This window comes from Emydura macquarii, unplaced genomic scaffold (genome assembly GCF_026122565.2).
Source record: "Emydura macquarii macquarii isolate MOO-44397 ecotype Brisbane River unplaced genomic scaffold, CSIRO-AGI_Emac_v2 contig_2924, whole genome shotgun sequence".
NCBI lineage: Eukaryota > Metazoa > Chordata > Testudines > Chelidae > Emydura > Emydura macquarii.
The window spans coordinates 3,004,243-3,022,521 of NW_027133061.1; the positions used below are offsets into that span (position 1 = coordinate 3,004,243).

Here is an 18,279-nt window from a genome sequence, read left to right on the forward strand (position 1 = left end):
CATGCAGCCTCCTAACAGCAAGACCGGGGACCTGATTCTCATTTGCACTAAGCCCCTTTCCACCATGGCAATGTACCAAGGCCTGGAAGTGAGTGTGAGTGTAACTTGTGCTCCCTTAACCTCCTCTTTACACTGGTGCAAAGGGAAATTGTGTGATTGTGAGTAATGCCCTTGGGATAGAAATCCTGCAGAACCTTGGCCAGTCCAGCCGTCCTTCGTCAGGCCAAACTCCTGCTTCCATTTCACATTGCCTCAGTCAGGGGCTGCAGGAGTTAGCCCAGATAGCTGCCCAGCAATGGGGGGAGGGAAAGGAAGAAGGAAGGAAGATGGTCTCCAGCACTAGAGAGCTGCCTGGAAGGGGTTTGTGACAGATCGATCCCCACTTTGCCAGCGGAGCTGCAGCCAGTCAGTGCAGCCTCAAAAACGGGGCTCTGTCTGTGGAGAGGTGGCCAGTGCACCTAGGGAATCTGGTCTTTTCTGCACCAATTGCTCTATTCGCTAGCCCATATTGCCCTCTATTGTCAGCTGTTTCAGTAGTGACATTGAGAGATGTATTTTACTTCTCCCTCCCTACTTTGTGGAGCAACACGCAGCTTTCTAACCAACCCTGTCCAGTTCATTTTTAGCCAGTTCATTGCTAGATCCATGATGAGGCCCTTACCGTCCATTGACTTCAGTAGGAGTGAGTCACCTAACCCGCTTAGCCATGCTTGAAAATCCCACTAGGCACCTCTCTGCTCATATATAGGGAAGTAAATACTTTTGAAAATCTGGCCATAAGTTATTTTTGAAAATGGGACATGGACACTTTTGGAAATCGTATCCTTCATTGTCTTATTTCTCACACGTCAGAGCTTTTAGTTTGATGATTTAAGGTGCAATTTAAGTTCTTCAGTCTCAGACTCCGAATGATCAATGTCAAACCACCAAGAAACACGGTACAGTGATGGACCAAACATGGGCAGTTGGAAACAAACTTAGGTTGGGATTGTCAAAGCAATGTAGTGATTTAGTAGACTTTTCCTTTGAAAGTCAGTGGAATTGGTACACCTAAATCAGGTGGGTGCATTTATACAGTTCATAAGAAACAGGATGTTGTTTAAAAATAGTTTTAATAATTATAGTACACCCTGATGCCATTCGAATGCAGAGAAATTCTACAAGGCATACTGCATCCTGTGCAGATTCATTAAACCGCCCCGCCCCTCTACCTACTATCACTACAATACATCCTCCTAGGAGGCGTTCCTCACTGGAAATCACCAAGACACTGTGCAGCAGTGCACTAGGCAGCAGCCTTTGGGCTAGTGTCTCAGGATTTTCTTTTCCTGTTTTGTATGAAAATGATCTTTGCCGAGAATCCAATTTTCTCTTCCTTCGGTAAAACTTCTGCATTAAGCTTTGGAATTGAGAAAACAGCCTCTTCCATAGGGTGTCAGTGCTGAATATCTATGATGTGTTTGGAAACTTTTGCTGAATTTTAATTACATGTCCATTTACTTGTACAAAGTTACAGCAGGTTTTTTAGCATTTATGCTGCAGAGCATAAATATTACCAGATGAAGTATATTCTGTTTCTGACCTGTCCAATTCATCTGTGGCAGTGGGAGATCTGATGGAAACTGACTGTAACAATGTTTTATTTCTCCAGTCCTAGGAATGCAGTTATTTCTGTACCAGACTCAGGAGATCCAGTTTGTTGAAGTTAATGGCACAGCAAAGATCCACTGTTTTTCTAAAGAAAACTTGGAAGGAGGATGGAAAGTATTTTGGTATTTGAGAAGAGAAGGTGAGAAACCCACATGCATTAAGAAGTGTTTGAATGATCAACCTGTAAGTAAATTTGCTTGCAAACTTGAGAAACACAGCTCAACACTGGTCATCAGCAACGCCCAAAAGAATGAGTCCGGCATTTACTACTGTGCATTTAGAAAAAGCAAACACCTGATTTTCGGGAATGGATCCACACTGATTGTTGGAGGTAAGGAACCATTGCTTGTTTAAGGAGACTAGTGAGTGATGGACAAAGAATGTTTCATGTTCCTATTAAAACGTAACAAGATACCCTAGCTAGTGATGAATGGTTAAAGGGAAAGTGTACATTAAACCAAAATATCAGCTAAATATTAAACGCAGTGGACTTAGCAAAATTTTTTTTCATAAGTAAAAAACTAAAAATTTAAAAATGCAAAAAACAAACATTTGAAGTTTCTCTGTGACTGTTCAGGGCCCCCAGGCTGAGAGTGTTTCTAATGTAGGAGCCAGGAGTTCATAAAACAATATTTTGAGCTAATGAAGTGTTTTTAGAGGGTGCATTTCTTCATAAAATTGCCATTTTCCTTCTAGCTAGTGCATATATCTACTGCGCTACGTCTTCTATTTAGTTCTAATATTTCCTTTTTCAATAGCTTTGTTTTCTTTGAATCAGTGTCTTAGTGAAAGGCTGTCTGTAATAGCGCTGTACCCATGTTGGTCGCAGGATATGAGAGATACGAGATGGGTGAGGTAATATCTTTTACTGGACCAATTTCTGTTGGCGAGAGTGACAAGTTTGCAAGCTTACACAGATCGCTTTTTTAAATCTGGACATGACACTCTGAGTACATTTCCCAGTTCTGAAGGAAGAGCTCTGTGTGAGTTTGTTTCTTTCATCAACAGAACCTGGTCCAATAACAGATATTACCTCACCCATCTTGGCTCTTAGTGAAAGATTAATCAGACTGCAGCTCATCTGATTATCACACTGAATCTGCCACCTCCTTCTGCTCAGACAGTTATACCAACAGCAGCTGGGTGATGCTTCTGGTCCCATTTCCACATGGCATTCAAGCCAACGGGACAGCGAATCTGGCCTGTGTGATCCATGGAGTGTCCAGTCCAGTCCACGTTACCTGGAATGTTTCTGGGGATCTGCAGGATCAGGGGCTGACGCGCTCAGTGAAAGCCGAGGATGGATCTTTAACGCTCATAAATCACATTAGCGTCCCCAGGGACAGCTGGGCCAGTGGGAAGATTTTCACGTGTGAAGTCAAATTCAACTCTTCTGGCAACAGTGTGAAGAAAAGTGCCAGGTATCCTGAAGGTGAGTAATATTATACTGGGGGCTAAAGGTGACTCAGATATTAAAAATACGTTTTACGTGGCCGTGATGAGAACTGCTTCTGTGTGGTTTTTCCATTACAGAAAGTTGGAATTGTCTATATGACGATTAGAATTTCTCCAAAGAATTTGGTGGAAGGTCAATTGAGATGTTACAGGGACCACAGGACAACATAGTTCTGATTTCTAGGGTGGCTTTCCCCCAGGTTGTATGTATAAAGCCACGAAAAGAGTTAAATAATCGATAACAGGAGTAAAGGGGAATTCAGAGGCATTTGAGAAAAGAGATGTTTTCTGAGGAGATCTGCAAAGTGATGGAGAGACAATGAGGTGAGGAGAGACCTACAGAGTGGCTTTTGTAGGTAGCTGGAGATGCAGAGAAGATTCTGATTACTGGAAAAGCCATTGGCCTAAGGGAAAGAGGACATCGGAGAGAGAATGGTGCTAAAGCCTCCTTTAGCCTCACTCCTCAGAGGTTAAAAACGATGATGAAATGGGGGACAAGAAGACAGAAAAGTCTAGTTCTTATCTAGTGTATCCATAGATCTTAAAGCACTTTACAAAAGAGGTCAGTATCATTAGTCCCGTTTTACAGATGGGGAAACCGAGGCACAGAATGCGGATGTGACTTGCGCACACTTACCCAACAGGCCAATGGCAGAGCCAGGACGGGAACCCAGGTTTCCTGAGTCCCCATCCTCTAGCCAGTAGGCCACACTTCCTCTTGGAAGGGCTAGGTAAAGCGTAGGTGGGACTGCTGAAATAAGCCTTTTGTCTCTCTCTTTTAGCCACCTCCACAGCCCACACCAGAAGCTGCCTACTTTTCATTGTGTCCCTGGCTGTGCTGAGCTCCCTGATGCTGTTGACTGTGTCTCTGAGTTTTGTCTGGACCCTCTGCCCTTCCAGGCTAGGTAATAAACACCACCCACCCCAAACATTCTTCTGCAGAGCATGATCCCACGCCATCCTTCCTCCTGGGGATTACAGTGTTATCCCGTGTGCTACACAAACACACTGTGAATGTCATGGGCACCAAGACTGAGCTGAGAATATGACTTGCCTGTGTCGGGGGAACGGCTTTGTTCTCCATGACAAAGGGAGCGATGAAGGAAGGCTTCTACTGTAGATGGCCCAGGTGCCTTGTCTGTAGTTCACAAAGAGCAGTAGCATTTCTGATGAGCCTCTCTCCATTTGCCGTGCATGGAGATGCCCTGTGCACATAGGGTGTGGATGCACCATCGGTCAATAAATTTCAGTTGGGAAGTGACAGTGGCAGAGGAACTTTTACCGTTGTCTCTGTCTGTTCCAGGATTCCAACACAGGACCTCAGCGCCTCCCGCCTCACAGGAGAACCAGGTACGTCCCATTACAAACTCTCTCTGTCTAAAGCAATGCCTCTGTCTCAGGCTTTTCTAATGGGTCCCTTACGTTAATGTATTGGGGGCCTACCAAGGTTATTTCCAGTCTGGCTGCTAATAGACCCTGCCATTTGGCAAATCACTAAACCGCTCTGTGCCTCAGTTTTCCTTTGTATAAAAAAAGAGACAAGACCTAATTCACAAGGATTATAGGACGTTTAATACATTATTGTTTCGGACTGTGTCTTCTTTCAGGGCCAAGTTTGTCTTCGCTTTGGCCCAGATTGTCAAAGGTATTTAAGTGCTTAATACCTATAGTTGGACACTTAAATACTTTGAAGATCTGGACCTTCATGTCTTACACACTTCAGGTCATGCTGTTGGCACTTAACAAATAAATAACAGCGAAAACAACGAGAGTTCTGTGGCACTTTAAAGACTAAGAAATTTAATTTTAGCAGGCATAAGCTTTCATGAGGCTCAGCTCACTTCGTCAGATGCAGAGGTAGAAATGAGAAACATAGGAGCATCATATACATATGCAAGTGCATAGAGAACAATGGGGGAGGTGGATGAAAGCCAGGTACTTGGGGCCTAATGACAGTCATTTACCTCCACTCAATGACTGAGGTCATCCACCTCCCCCATTGTTCTCTATGCACTTCCTTTGCTCACCCATTCTCACCTCATCTGATACTCAATGACTGTCTTATTAAAGTGCCACAGCTCTCGTTGTTTTTGCAAGACAGACTAACACGGCTACCCCTCTGGAACAAAGAAATAAGAGTAATTGACAGGACTAGAAAAGAACATTAAGGTTCTCGACTGAAGAGTGTTATAGACCTGATCCAAAGCTAGCTGACGGGAACCGGAGAGTGCGTCAGGCCCCAGAAGATCAAGACGTTATCACTGCGTTCTTAAAGTCAGATTGCAGTTTCCATTTTCATAGCACACACCATTTATAGGAAAAGCGGGAGAATAAGAGACAGGAGGGAATTTTTAGCACAGTCCATGGAAGCTAAACTCACTTGGACGTTCCATTCTGTCTCAACTTACATCATTTCATTTTACAAAAAGGGGGTTAATTTTATTAAATGTTGCCAAACAGGATGGAATCTTATACGCTCAACTGGATTTTGATTCGCGGAATTGTGACAGGCGCAAGATGCAGCAACCGGCGAGAGGGAAACGTGTAAATCCATAAACTGCCTAGTGCAGGAGAATCCACACATGGAAACTAACTGTTCTCTGCTGAGCTGAATGAGAGTAGCCAACCTGTAAGAAGGCTCTTTCTGGCTGTATCCTTTTTTTCTCTCCTCTTCTCTGTTTAGAGTATAAATGTCAGAAAACCCTAGAAAGTATTAGCCCCCAACAGGTGGGAAATCTCATTGTATAAGATAAAGGCATCATTGTATAGGTGATTTTCCAGTTGATTTGCATATTTTGAAGAACTGGTTGGAAAACGGCATTTTATTTTCTCATGAAAATTTTTGATAAAAGCAAAAAAAATATAATTTTCCTTGACATTTTCAGCAGCAAACTAACTATTTTATTGGGGGGGGGTTGTTTTTTTTTCCCAGCGTTTGACAACCAAAAACCATAATACATTTACAGCCAAAAACCAAGCCGTTTTTTATTTCCAGCTTTTCAATCTTCTGGCCAAAAAAAACTCCCACAAAGATTTTCCCATTGGGGGAGGGGAAGAAGCTTGGATGGAAAGTTTTCCACCAGGGCTGATATTTAGGAACAAATCCCTCACCCCTCTGTGGGCACAGCGGGACTCCCGCAAATTCATAGACAGATGAATGTGAAGTCCAGAAGGAATCCTCATGACCATCTTATCTGACCTCCTGCATAACACAGGCCAGAGAGCCGCTAGCCCATAGCTTCTGCTGGAGCTACCGTGTATCTTTTAGAGAGACATCCAGTCTTAACGTAAAGACTGCTGTGATGGAGGATCCACCAACCTTAGTAAGAATTGCCGCTGCAGTTTTGCAATTGCCGCTGCATGTCAGTGGGGATTAGGAATGGCAAAGCCGGATCTAGAAAGAGCCGGTAGGTCCCCGTCTGAGCAATGGAGCTCCTACTCCACTGATTCCTGTTATCCGTGAAAGGCCAGATCCTCAGAATCCCATGGTCCCAGTGCTATCTAATAACAAATAGTCAATAAAAGGGGCTCTCCGAGCCCTGGAGTCTGCACATGCTGCCTCTTTGGGTAACAGCTGGCTCTTTTCAAGCCCTCATAACACTACCGATTAAAACAATACGTCAGTCTCATCACTAACGTGTCTGTTGCCTTTTTGTGAGATGCTGAAGCTCAGCTTATTGTATCTGAAAGGGGACTTGGAAAATTCCTCAGGCCAGATTCTGCTCTCTCACATACCCGCGTAAATCTGGGGGAGTCGGTGCAGTTGCTCTGGATTCCCAACGTTGTCCCAGCCAGCTGAATCTGGCCCTCTACATTTCGTTTCCTATCTGGACTAAACTTGCTGCACATCACAAGTGGCCATACGAATGGAGAAGGGCCTGATCCTGAGCTCATTGTGCACACGGGGCCGCAGGAGGGGCCCCTCTGTCTGACGAAACTTAAAACTGGGGTCTTGGATGGAGACTGGCAGTGCCAGGCCACTTTCAGCAAGTGGAGAGGCCTTATCACCGCTGCCTTGGCCAGCTTCCCAGGTGGGTAACTGCAGCAGCCTGCTCAGCTTACCTGCTGTTGCCATGGGAGACGTGATTCGTCTTCACTTCCTGCCCTTAGCGGTAGCGGCAGGGCGGCTGTGGGGCTGTTAACCAGCTGCCACCTGCCAAGCCCGTTTTGTCGGTGGACGACAACATTCCTGAAGACTGTGAAAAGGCCTGGTCCTGTGGGGTGCTGAGGCCCCTGCTGTGATGGGCTGAGGTCAATAGTAGGGGAGGATGCTCCCCAGTTTGCAGGATCACAACCCGTGTCCAGAGTGCTTTGGGATCCTCAAAGCACTGTCCAGCTGGAAGCTAGTGGTAAGGGGAGGGTCATGGCAGATCCTTTCTGTCAGCAGGAGCCACACTGAGGAGACACTGACCCACATCCTCAGATGTATTTAGGCTCCTAACTACCATTGAAATCGATGGGCGTTTGGTGCCTAAATACCCTGGAGGATCTGGGCACTGTGCTTAAATAGCTGTGTGATGTCCATGTTCGTGTGTGTCTGACAACATGCAGCTTCTCACTAGTGATCCTGGGAGCCTGTTTCCAGTGCATAATCTGTAATGCAAGAGGAATTAAGCACTGCCTGATTCTCATTTGTGCTAAGCCCCTGGATGCTGCTCTGGTAGCGTCAAGGGGCCCGAAAGTGGACAGAACTAATGTACTGCCAGAATTGCACAAAGGGACCCATATGTAATGGAGAATAATCCTATGCAATATGGGCCTAGCCTGCTGTCCTTACCCAGGAACAACTCCTGTTGATACTGCATTTTGCCGGAGTACTGGAATGAAGGATTTTGTCCAAAGATCTCACTGCCAGCGGTCTGTTTTTGAAGGCATGATCTAAAGCATGGCCCGCCAGGGAATGACCCTAAAGGAACTGTGGATTTAAGGTTACTCTGTCAATATCAGAAGCAGGACACAGTATCACTGAGATGTTATCATGATCATAGGCAGCAGCAGCTAAGCAACCCTGGCTGCTTTAAGCCAGCGGCAGGTTTTGTGTGTGTACAGAAGATGCACAGGCTGGGCTGCTAGAGCCGGTGCAGGAAGGTCACACACAGGCCTGGACGTCTGTGACACACCTGCCCTGCAACGAGTTTTGTTTTGTTCAAAGAGTGAGTTCCATTTCATGGCAAACGCGCTGTCGCTCTTACAGTGGCCGGGGGGAGGAAACCGCACAGAGACAGGCAACAAGATCAGTTAGTTTCTTTACCGCTTTGAGAAACAAAAAATAGATATAAATCATATCTAAAAATATAAATGAGATACAGTAATGCCAGCCACCACACAGCCTCTCCATGCCATAGGACTTGTTCTCATTTATACTGAGGCCCTTTATGCCACTCTGGTGATGCAATGGAGCCTTCAAATATAATTAAACCCCATTTTAAGGTCCCTTTACGCTGCCCAAGTGGTGCAAAAGGGCCTAGGTGTAAATGACACTCAGCCCCTACAAGTTTACTGTGGCCCAGCATGGATTTCTCACATACGCAGGCGACCCACCCACGCTCTAGTGAAAACAGGAATTAATTCAGGGGAGTCTTATGGCCAAGAGGTCAGACCAGATGATCACAGTGGTTCCTCCTGGCCTAATAATCTGTGAATCCACGTTCTGACTTGGCTCCGTAAGCCTATCGGGGAGAGCTCAGCACAGCCCCGTAACCGTGCCAGTGAGAATATTTTCTGCACTTATCACCGATTGATCCGCTATGATGACAGTTATAAGCCACTGTTCCACGTGTGGATTGACCACGCTCTGAGCCAGCTCACCAGCGGGTACAAATCGGTGGAGTTGGACCAGTTTACATGCTCTGAAGATGTTTGATCATGGACTAGCTGTGACCTACTGAGGTCCCTTCCAATCCTACACGTCTATGACTCTATGATAATGTCTGTTGTGAAAGGCTAGATCTGGGTTGTCCTGTCCATGTCAGCCATTAAACGTGTTAGAAGAGAGATGCCCCTTCAAGTGCCGGGTGGCTGTGCCAGCTGTGACGCTTGTCGTTTGGACTGGCCCCGTGTGGCTCTCTCTGATGCAGGAGATCAGAGTCAATAGTGGGGCTGGAAGTGAAAACCAGGCAGAGGGATCTGAGGACTGATGATAACATTCTGAGCTGTGAACGCTAAAACAATGGCCGTCAGATGCCGTGCGTCAGAGCCCAATGCACTGCCCAGCCCAGCTCCAGACCCCCATTGGAAGTGAGTGTGTCAGAGTAGTTGCTCCTGTTTCCAGAGTCCAGACATGCCCGGTGACTGCTGCACAGCCATTCGGCATGACCAGCACCTGCAGTAAGTGCTCGCCGACGGCCGCTTCCCCCACGGTCGCAGGCAGGGGCTGCATCCAGGCGGAGTAGAAGACGTGCCGACTCCCTGGGCAGAATTCAGTATGGCAAGGAGCTCCAGATATATGTGTAGCCTGTGTGTGAGAGGCCCAGACAGACAGGTCCGAGGGATACTTACCCCCATGTAGGACCAGGGCCTTGTGATCTGTCAACCAACTTCAAGAAAAATGTAGCTAGGAGGCCAGGCCCCTCAGCTGGCGTAAATTCTCATTGTTGCATTGACTTCTATAGAGCTATGCTGATTTACACCAACATTGGATCTAGCCCATCGGTTTCAATGGAGCTGCCCCACTTTATAGCAGATGGGGATGTGGCCCACCAACTTCAATGGAGCAATGCCAATTTATGCTAGCAGGAGATCTGGCCCCTTGACTCCAATGGAACAATGGCAATTTACACCAGTTGGGAATTTGGTCCATTGACTACAGTGGATTTACACCAATTGGGGATGTAGCCCTGTTGATTTCCGCAGAGCAATGCTGATTTACATTAGCTGGGGATCTGGCCCATTGACTTGGATGGAGCTGTGGCTGATTTTCACCAGCTAAGGATCTGTTCCAGTCTTTTTATTCTTGACGAAACACAGCAGTGAAAAATGACAGCAAACTCACTGTATTTTGCTAGCTGGAAAATTTACACTCAGGAGCTGTGACTCTGTGGGTTAAACAAACCACAAATACGTTACAGCCAAAGTCTCAGTAAACAACAAACTTCCGGCTGCTTTGACCTTTCTGACCACTGCTGCTTTCTCATGCTTTGCAGAGAGAGTGCTGCAGCTTGGGTTTCAGTCGTATTTGTCCCTTTTATTTTACATAATGTGAAACATGCAATTCCCCAGCAGACACAAAGACCAAATCATAAATCACCAGTTTTCCCAGTATCCACCATCTGACCCTGCCCTTTCTAGCAGGATCAGGCTGGACAATCACTGCTAACCTCTAGTCTCAAGTAAATGCTCCCATAAACCTGTCAAGAGGAAGTGGAGTTAATTTTTAACTTGAATTGAGCGTTGAGCCTCAACTAAAAACCTAGATCTGAATCTTTGTGAGATGTTTATTGAGGAAGTTCTGGTTTGAATCCTGGCTAGTGTGATGAGTGGGTTGTTGGCAGTGGGAATCAAACTGCGGGACCTCATGAGCATCTACTGTAGGAGCTACAAGATACAGTTTTATTACCTAAGGACGTAGCAGGCCCATCAACCTCTATCTGTAGCCCAACCACAACTAGAGGGGGGACAGAGCATGCTTATAATTGGACCCATCTCTACATACAGTATTGCATTGTCCAATACATTCCCCTAAATTAGGATGTCCTTTTTCTGGAGCAATCGCTAGGAAGCAATTTAGCATAGTGATAGCGAATGCAACAACAGCTGCTTACATGGAACAGTATTAGCAATAATTCCACTTACTGGGCATGCAAGTAGCTAGATCCCAGTAATTAAGGGAGGCTTAACTAACATGAAGTTCTAAATTCCAGTGATGGAATACAGACAAAGATTTAAAGAGTAAGAAAGAAGAGGAAGTGCCGGGATTAGCATTTTTGTCCAATCTGATGGTTGATTTCGTGGAGTCTTTTCAGACTGTTTCTCTCCCCTGACAGATTCTTCTCTTGGGACCTGTTTCACTTTGCACTGGGGTAAATGATTGCACAAGGGGCAAGGCAACCATACATTGGATCTTTACGGGGAAAGCTGATCACTTGATCCAATAGACCTATCCCCCAGATGTCCCAGTTAACACGCCTGAGCTGCATTATTTTTCCCTTTGCTCCAGGGGTGTGTCTAATCTGGTTTTAAATAGTCCCACTTCCCGGGAGAGACTTTCCCACCCCATGAAGTCGATTAGCGTTCAAAGGGAGTTCAGCTTTCCCTCACTGTAAGTGGGGCCTGTATGAACTGACAGGTGACTTACAGGCAGGGAATAGGTAGATGGCAAAGACAGGTAGCCATTGGAGGACTAGAGGCCCTCAAGAGTTGAGTCACAGCCCTAGCCTGCGTCCACACAACAGAGCGGTCGTGTTAGCAGCTGACAAGTTGGGCTCAGTTTGGCATTAGCCCGTACCCACAGTTGGGCCAGCCAGCTCATGTCACTACCGCCACCACGCATGAGAAAGGTTCTTTGCGTGGGGGTGGGGTTGAGTTAACAATGGCGCTATAACACAAGTGAATTTTGCAGTGAAGATAGGTGTGGCAGGGGGTGCACTACCCATTTAAGGAACTGTCTGGAGACGTCTGCTGAAGCCAGCCTGGGTACAGTCAAGGGGGAGGGGGCGCTATTTAAACAGGAAGAGGAAACTGAGCAGGAGTTATGGAGACTGTAGCTTCTCTTAGCTCCTGGGGACTAGCCTAGATGGGCCCAAAGACTTTGTTTAGGAGCTCTGAACCAAGGCCCTGTGAAATTTATTAAGGCAGCTCCTTCCCTGAGACCTTCTTAAAGGGGACATATTTGTTTTGGCGTCCCCTGGCTTGGATCCTTTACAACCAGGCTGAGATTGTGCTGCGCAGATTTAAAATTAATCTAATACCAGTATTTATAAGGAGAGTCTCTTAATTCATGGGAAGGGAAGATGTGTGGCGAAATCCCAGCAATTGTTTTTGATGCAATTGTTGAGAAAATGCAAGGTCACGGTGATACATAATACGTATGGATCCTGTGCCAGTACATCTGTGGCTCTGCGTGCACATGCTGTACGTGACGTAACTTCACGTGACAAATCCGTGGGAATTGCTAGTGGTACAGCAGGAGAGTAAAGGCCAGTTGACCGTGTTTCCAGCTGCGATCCAAGAATGAAAGAAGAGACACTGATCTGCACTCAGGGCCAGAGTCCCAGCTGGTGTAAACCGAGAGCTATGGAGCTATGACAGCTTATTCCAGGTGAGGATCTACCTGCCCAGTTTTTGCACCAGTTTAACTAAATCAGGGGGAAAGAATTGTGTTAAATCTATGCAAGCCCCAGTGTGAACAGTTATAAATGGTGTTTATTGGTATTGCTTGTATGAAACAATATAACTAACCCCAATACCTTTCAATTAGCCATAAAGTTGCATCCCCACAGGGGGCCTACGTTAATTTAACTAACTTGGTTCTTCTACCTGTATTGCGAGATCGGTGCAGAAATTGAGCACAGATCAGCCCTGGGACCCAGGAAGAATCTGGCTTATCCCACTTGGATCAGCAGTGCATTTCCCAGTTCAGATTCCCCTGTACCAGGCAGGTCAAGATTTTTCGCTCTTCCCTCTCGCCGGTCGCTCCATCATGCTCCGGCCACGATGCCTTGAATCAAAATCCAGATGAGAGTACAAGATTCCATCCTGCGTGGTGACATTTAGTAAAATTAATCCCCTGCTTGTAAAATGAATTTATACCAACTGTGACAGGCCTGAACATCTAAGTGAGTTTCGCTTCCACGGGCCTTATTAAAAATTCCCTCTTGTGCTTCTGCCTTTCCTCTAAACGGTGTGTCATCAAACTGAAAACCGTCCCTGGAATCTGACTTTAAGAGGTTAGTGATAAACTTTGCTCCTACAGGGCCTTTCATTAGCAAGTTTCAAAGGGCTTTAAAATACTATTTCTCTCTCTTTGTGGTATTTATCTGCCTCACATTATATTAGTATCTGAACACCTTGATTTTTTAATGTGTTTGTTCCCGGCAGGGCTATTTTCCCCATTATACAGATGGGAGCTGAGACACAGCCAGGCTATGTGACTTGCCCAAAGTCACACAGGGAATCGGTAGCAGAATTGATGCCAGGTCTCCCAAGTCCTAGGCTCATACCCTAACCACTGGACCATCCTTCCTCTCTCTGTTAAGGGATAATGACATGCTCATATAATGAGACAGGCTCTGTCCTGAAGATCTTTCCACTGGAAACAGTGAATGAAACCTCCCAAAATTCCCCTGCTTCTCCCTATTGTACAGGTGGGGAAACTGAGGCACTGAACAGTTTGTGGACTTGCCCAGCATCACACACAGAGTTGAGAGTAGAGCCCAGTTCCCTTCTCTTCCCCCGTTCTGCTACTTTTCCCATTAAATCCACTTTATGGACCAATCTATCTAGGCCCCTAAGTGAACGGGAGCATCTGAAATATCTGAGACAGACAGCGACAGAGGAAGCTGGTAAGGTGCCATACCTGGTTCTCCTCTGGGGCTGGAGGTGCTGAGCTGCTGGGCTGGACCCCTGACACAGACAGAGAGATTTGTAAGGTTCTGTTCATTGGCATTTCCCCAAATTGGAGCATACAGACCAAGGGGGCGCCCGTGCAATGTGCGGGCATGGCTCTGCCGTGCCAAACACAGGGCAAGCAGACAGATGTTTGTGTATAGAGATTTAGCGCTGATAAGCTTTACAAAATATGGACCAGGGATCAAAGGCACCTAAGGGATCAAGGGCCGGATCCTCAAAAAGATGTAGGTGCCTAACTCCCATTGGGACCAAGATCATTTTAGTGCTTTTGAGAACGTTGCCCTTGGGAACCTAGGGTCATTGAAAGTCATTGGGACTCGGGCCCGGTCGACACAACAGACTTGGTGCAAAGAGAGGTGAGCCCCGAGTGGCAGCTGTGCTGGCAGGAGCCCCCCCAGTGTAGACAGAGTTATACCAGAAAACTGCACTTTTACCGGTGTAGCTTTTCTTGCTTCGGGGAAGCTGGACTAATCTACACTGGTAAAAGCACAGCTTTGCTAATATCAGCTGTGACCACACGAGGGTGCTTTGCCTGTCTAGTAATGACACCAGCAAAGCCTTCCACGTGTAGACCGAGCCTAAGTCTCATTGGAAGCCAGTGCTCCTAAGGGCTAGATTTGCAAAGGTATTTAAGTGCCTAAAGATGCAGATAGGCACCTACTGGGATTTCTGAAAGCACCTCAGCAGGCTAGGTGCCTAACTCCCATTGGTGTCAATGGGATTTAGGTGCGTTTGCAAATCCCACGAGGCGCCTAACAACCTTGGAAAAACTGGCCCTCGGTCACTCCCCTTCATCCACAGCAGCACCATTCGTCCATCGTTCGCTTCGTCGCCAAGATCAAACCTTTCTTCAGCGAGAGGACAGGAATTCCAGATGGAGGGCCCGATTTAGTCTGCCCTGCACCTCATACACACCCATCGGAGCCACTCAGCACTGCTCTGATCCAGTAGCGTTTCGCACAGGGTTACATGACCACAGCAAGAGCCCAGTTCCCCTCCCGTTCGCACCAGGTTGGAACCCGTGTAATTCCATTGCCTTTAGTGGGGTGGACTGGATTCACAGCAGGCGAGTGGAAGGAGAGTCAGAATCATGCTGCAGGGCAATGGAGAGTCAGGACCTTGGAAAGCAAACCTACTGAGACCATGCAGGGTGCCTATGACTTATACAGTGTGTTCACTCATCCCGGGGCTAGTATTGTCCTGGGGTTAAACGTGGGAACAGCATTTCGCTCTGCAGGAGTTTCTGGGATGAGCTGTGTTTATTACCTAGAGTGGAAGGGCAGCAAATCCAGACAAGGCTCAGAGACGCCATCAACAGCACCAGGCCTCCCCCTGCTGCTAGGGGTATGACGTACTGAAAGCATCCTCCCTCAAAGGCTGTGGAGGAAGCAGACACAAATGGCTTACTTGAGGGGTGAGGGTCATGCTTGCACACGGTGTAATGAACTGGGCAGGAAACGGTTTTCCAGTCCCATGAATGTTCTCCAAACATTGAAAAATGTTCCCGTCCCGAATCGGGACCAAAAGTCAAGATCTCAAATTTCTCTGACCCAAAAATCCAAAACAAAGAAACAAATACCGGTGTGGGTCAATTCAAACGTTTTGTTTCAATTTTGACCTTTTTTTTTTTCTTAGTTTATTTTTAGTCTCAATTTACCAAAACTTCTACACGAAAAGATTTCACCTGGAAACATGACGCTTTCCCATTTAGCAACGTAGAAAGGGACATTTCGATGCCTTTGAAACTTTCCTCCACGAGTTTTTCAAGGCAGAAGATTTGTCCAGACTGACCTTGTCTCCTGAACTGTTTTGGTTTTGACAAATTGACACTTCTTGGCAAAAGAAAGCTAATTGGAAAATCCCCAACCGGCTGTACCATGTGACATTTCACCCTGAGTTTGTACTGCTGCAGGACAAGCCAGCAGGCGCCTACAGTCCATTTCACTCTCCCTTTTCAATAGGCCAATGATAATCCCTTGGGTCAGTGATTTAACCAGAATTTACTCTGCAGCTTCTGCCACTCCTCTTCCTTCTAAACCCCATGAGAGCATCTCTCCCAGGATTCTTTGGTACTGTTTCATCATGTAACATACTTCACACGTGTTTTTCATGCCAGTTGTCTCAGGCTAGGTCTACGCTACAGACTTTTGCCAACAGAGCTATGCCAGTCGGAGGGTGAAGAGGTGTGAGCCCTCACCGACAGATGCCCCTACTGTAGGCTGTTACCAGTACAGCCTGTTTCACTCATGGGAGTAGCTTTGCTATGCGGGTACAAAACCCAGCTTTCCCGGTATAGCTGCATCCACACTGACAGCATTTTGCTGGTATATTGCACGGCTGTTTCTATACCAGCAAAGCATTCCTAGCTAGTGTAGACATGGTCTCAGAAAGAAGAGTGGTATTCTCTTGCAATCATTGCAATGCTTTGCCTTTCCCTTCTCACCACTGCCAGGCACTCTACACTTCACTGAAATGATTGGTACATTCCAGCTTTCTGTGATGACAAACTATTTTTTTAATTTATCATTTCCAAGTAGCTCTGACTGAGGGCGCTTCCCGTGGCTATAGTTGAGATATGAGTCCCCTCTAACTCCAGAAGCAAATATAAAGTCACTCACCTTCGATATACTTGGCACTTTTCTTAACACTGTTGCCAGAAGAGTTGAAATTGACTTCGCACGTGAAAATCTTCGCACTGGTCCAGGTGTCCGTGGGGACGCTAATGTGACTTATGAGAATTAAGGATCCGTCCTTTGCTTTCAGTGACCGCATCAGCCCCTGTTCCTGCCGATCCCCAGAAATATTCCAGGTAATTTGGACTGGGTTGGAAATTCCGTGGACCATGCAAGCCAGATCAGCCGTCCCGGTGGAGACGAGGCCATGGGGAGATGGAGACAAAAGCAAAACCCAGCTGCTGGAGGTGTAGCTGTCTGAGCAGAATAAAGCAGAGAATTTATTGTTCCATCCTGTGTCTGACTCACAACAGACCTGCCGGCTGTTTATTATCTAATTAAGGTACCAATTTTACTTTGTTACAATTGTACACTTCCACCACTGATATCAATACAATTACACTGGTGTTTGTACTTTGGGAATGTTAATCTCATGAAATGGGGATTCATTCGAAGTAAAACGTTCTACAAAAAGAAAAGATTAAATTTCACTAAATGAATTCATGGCTTTTAGGACAGAAACGTCCCTGATCTTGTGGCAAAAAATAGTGATGAGGGGTAAAACTAAAGTGCCTTGAGATCTACTGGCAGAAAGCAACAGGTTTGGACTAGGAAGGTTTATTATTATTATTCAGGAGCTCTTTTTAAAAAAAATCTCTGTCGTCTTTGACCATTAAAGGAACATTTTTAATTGAGTTCCCAAAAATGCAGAATCTGCTTCTTAGCAGTTCCGTTTAGTTGTTATTTTTCAGCTTGGTTTCCCCCTTTCCAACCATTTCAGCTTTGAAAATTGTACCATGTTGTTCCATTTTCCTGTGTTTTTTTAACATCTCTACATTGTCTATCACTTTTCCCCTTGAGTTACACCATTGTCTTTCCTTACCTCCTACAATCAGTGTGGATCCATTGCCAAAAGTCAGATAGCTGCTGGATTTAACTGCGCAGTAATAGTCACCCGACTCACTCTGCTGGACGTTGTAGATTTCCAGGGTCAAGCCGTGTGTCTCGGATTTGCAAGCAAACTTACTTACATTTTGATCATTTGAGCATTTCTTAATGCAGATGGGCACCTCACTTCCTCTTCTCCTGTACCAGTAAACTAAAAAGCCACCTCCTTCCAATTTTTCTGTGGAAGAACAGTGGATCTTTGCTGTAGCACTAATTTCAACAAACAGGAATCGTGGAGTCTGGTACACAGATAAGCATGCTCCCAACACTGCAGAGATAAAACAAGGTATGGTTATTAACATCCATTCTTCCTCTGCTCCCAAATAAAGGGGACAATACAAATTAAAAGGAATTAATCTGCATAATGTTCATGTTCTGTAACAGTGCCTGGGTAGAGATCATTCTAAGACCATATCAAAGCATCTAGCTCTCTTAAATTCCCTGATCCCATAATAGGAGGCATGCTGTTTTCTCAATTCTAAAGGTAAATGCTCTGAGAAATGCTGAGGGGGTTTTACCCATGGAAGACAAGAGCAGGTATCTGGTGAGCAGCATCTTTGTAGGAGTAAATAATTATCATCTTGCAACCCCAGCTCAAAGGTAACTGTCTACTAGACTGCGAAAGAGTCCAATGATATGGGCAGTGAACGCCTCCCTGTGGGGTGGGCTGTGGTAGTGATAGGTACAATTAGCAGGTGCCTGCACAGAAATCACACTGGATGGGGCATGTCTGGTGTTTCCTAGAATAGATCGCCTCATTAGTTGAAGGTGCCGGATTAGTTCTGAGAGCCCCAAATTGCCCTTCTGGTTTTTCATAACGATGGGCAGCAAGTGGGACCCGGCTCACGGTGTCTTTCTAACAGGGCAGCATGTTTATTCACACACACGCCGATCGCAAGCATGCCCTTTGCTCAGATCCAATTTATAACTTCAAAGTGCCTAGAACTGAAACCAGCTCTGGGTAGGGCTGTGGACCCAAAGAGACAGA

At 46.0% G+C, this 18,279-nt stretch overlaps 2 protein-coding genes across 2 annotated transcripts; one reads left to right on the forward strand and one right to left on the reverse strand.

Annotated features, from left to right (window-relative positions):
• The first annotated feature begins 1,321 nt into the window (after positions 1 to 1,321).
• LOC137167491 (immunoglobulin kappa light chain-like) lies at positions 1,322 to 5,661 on the forward strand. The gene is made up of 6 exons (XM_067569705.1): positions 1,322 to 1,380; positions 1,652 to 1,981; positions 2,771 to 3,082; positions 3,888 to 4,010; positions 4,409 to 4,455; positions 5,566 to 5,661. Exons 1-6 carry the CDS (start codon positions 1,338 to 1,340, stop codon positions 5,659 to 5,661), a joined length of 951 nt encoding a protein of 316 aa, XP_067425806.1. The 5' UTR covers positions 1,322 to 1,337.
• A 7,041-nt stretch (positions 5,662 to 12,702) lies between these two features.
• LOC137167407 (immunoglobulin kappa light chain-like) lies at positions 12,703 to 17,846 on the reverse strand. The gene is made up of 6 exons (XM_067569537.1): positions 17,810 to 17,846; positions 17,227 to 17,559; positions 16,286 to 16,601; positions 14,938 to 15,077; positions 13,619 to 13,665; positions 12,703 to 12,798 (listed from the first exon to the last, which is right to left on the reverse strand). The coding sequence occupies exons 1-6, from the start codon at positions 17,844 to 17,846 to the stop codon at positions 12,703 to 12,705; spliced, it is 969 nt and encodes a 322-aa protein (XP_067425638.1).
• Positions 17,847 to 18,279: the final 433 nt, after the last annotated feature.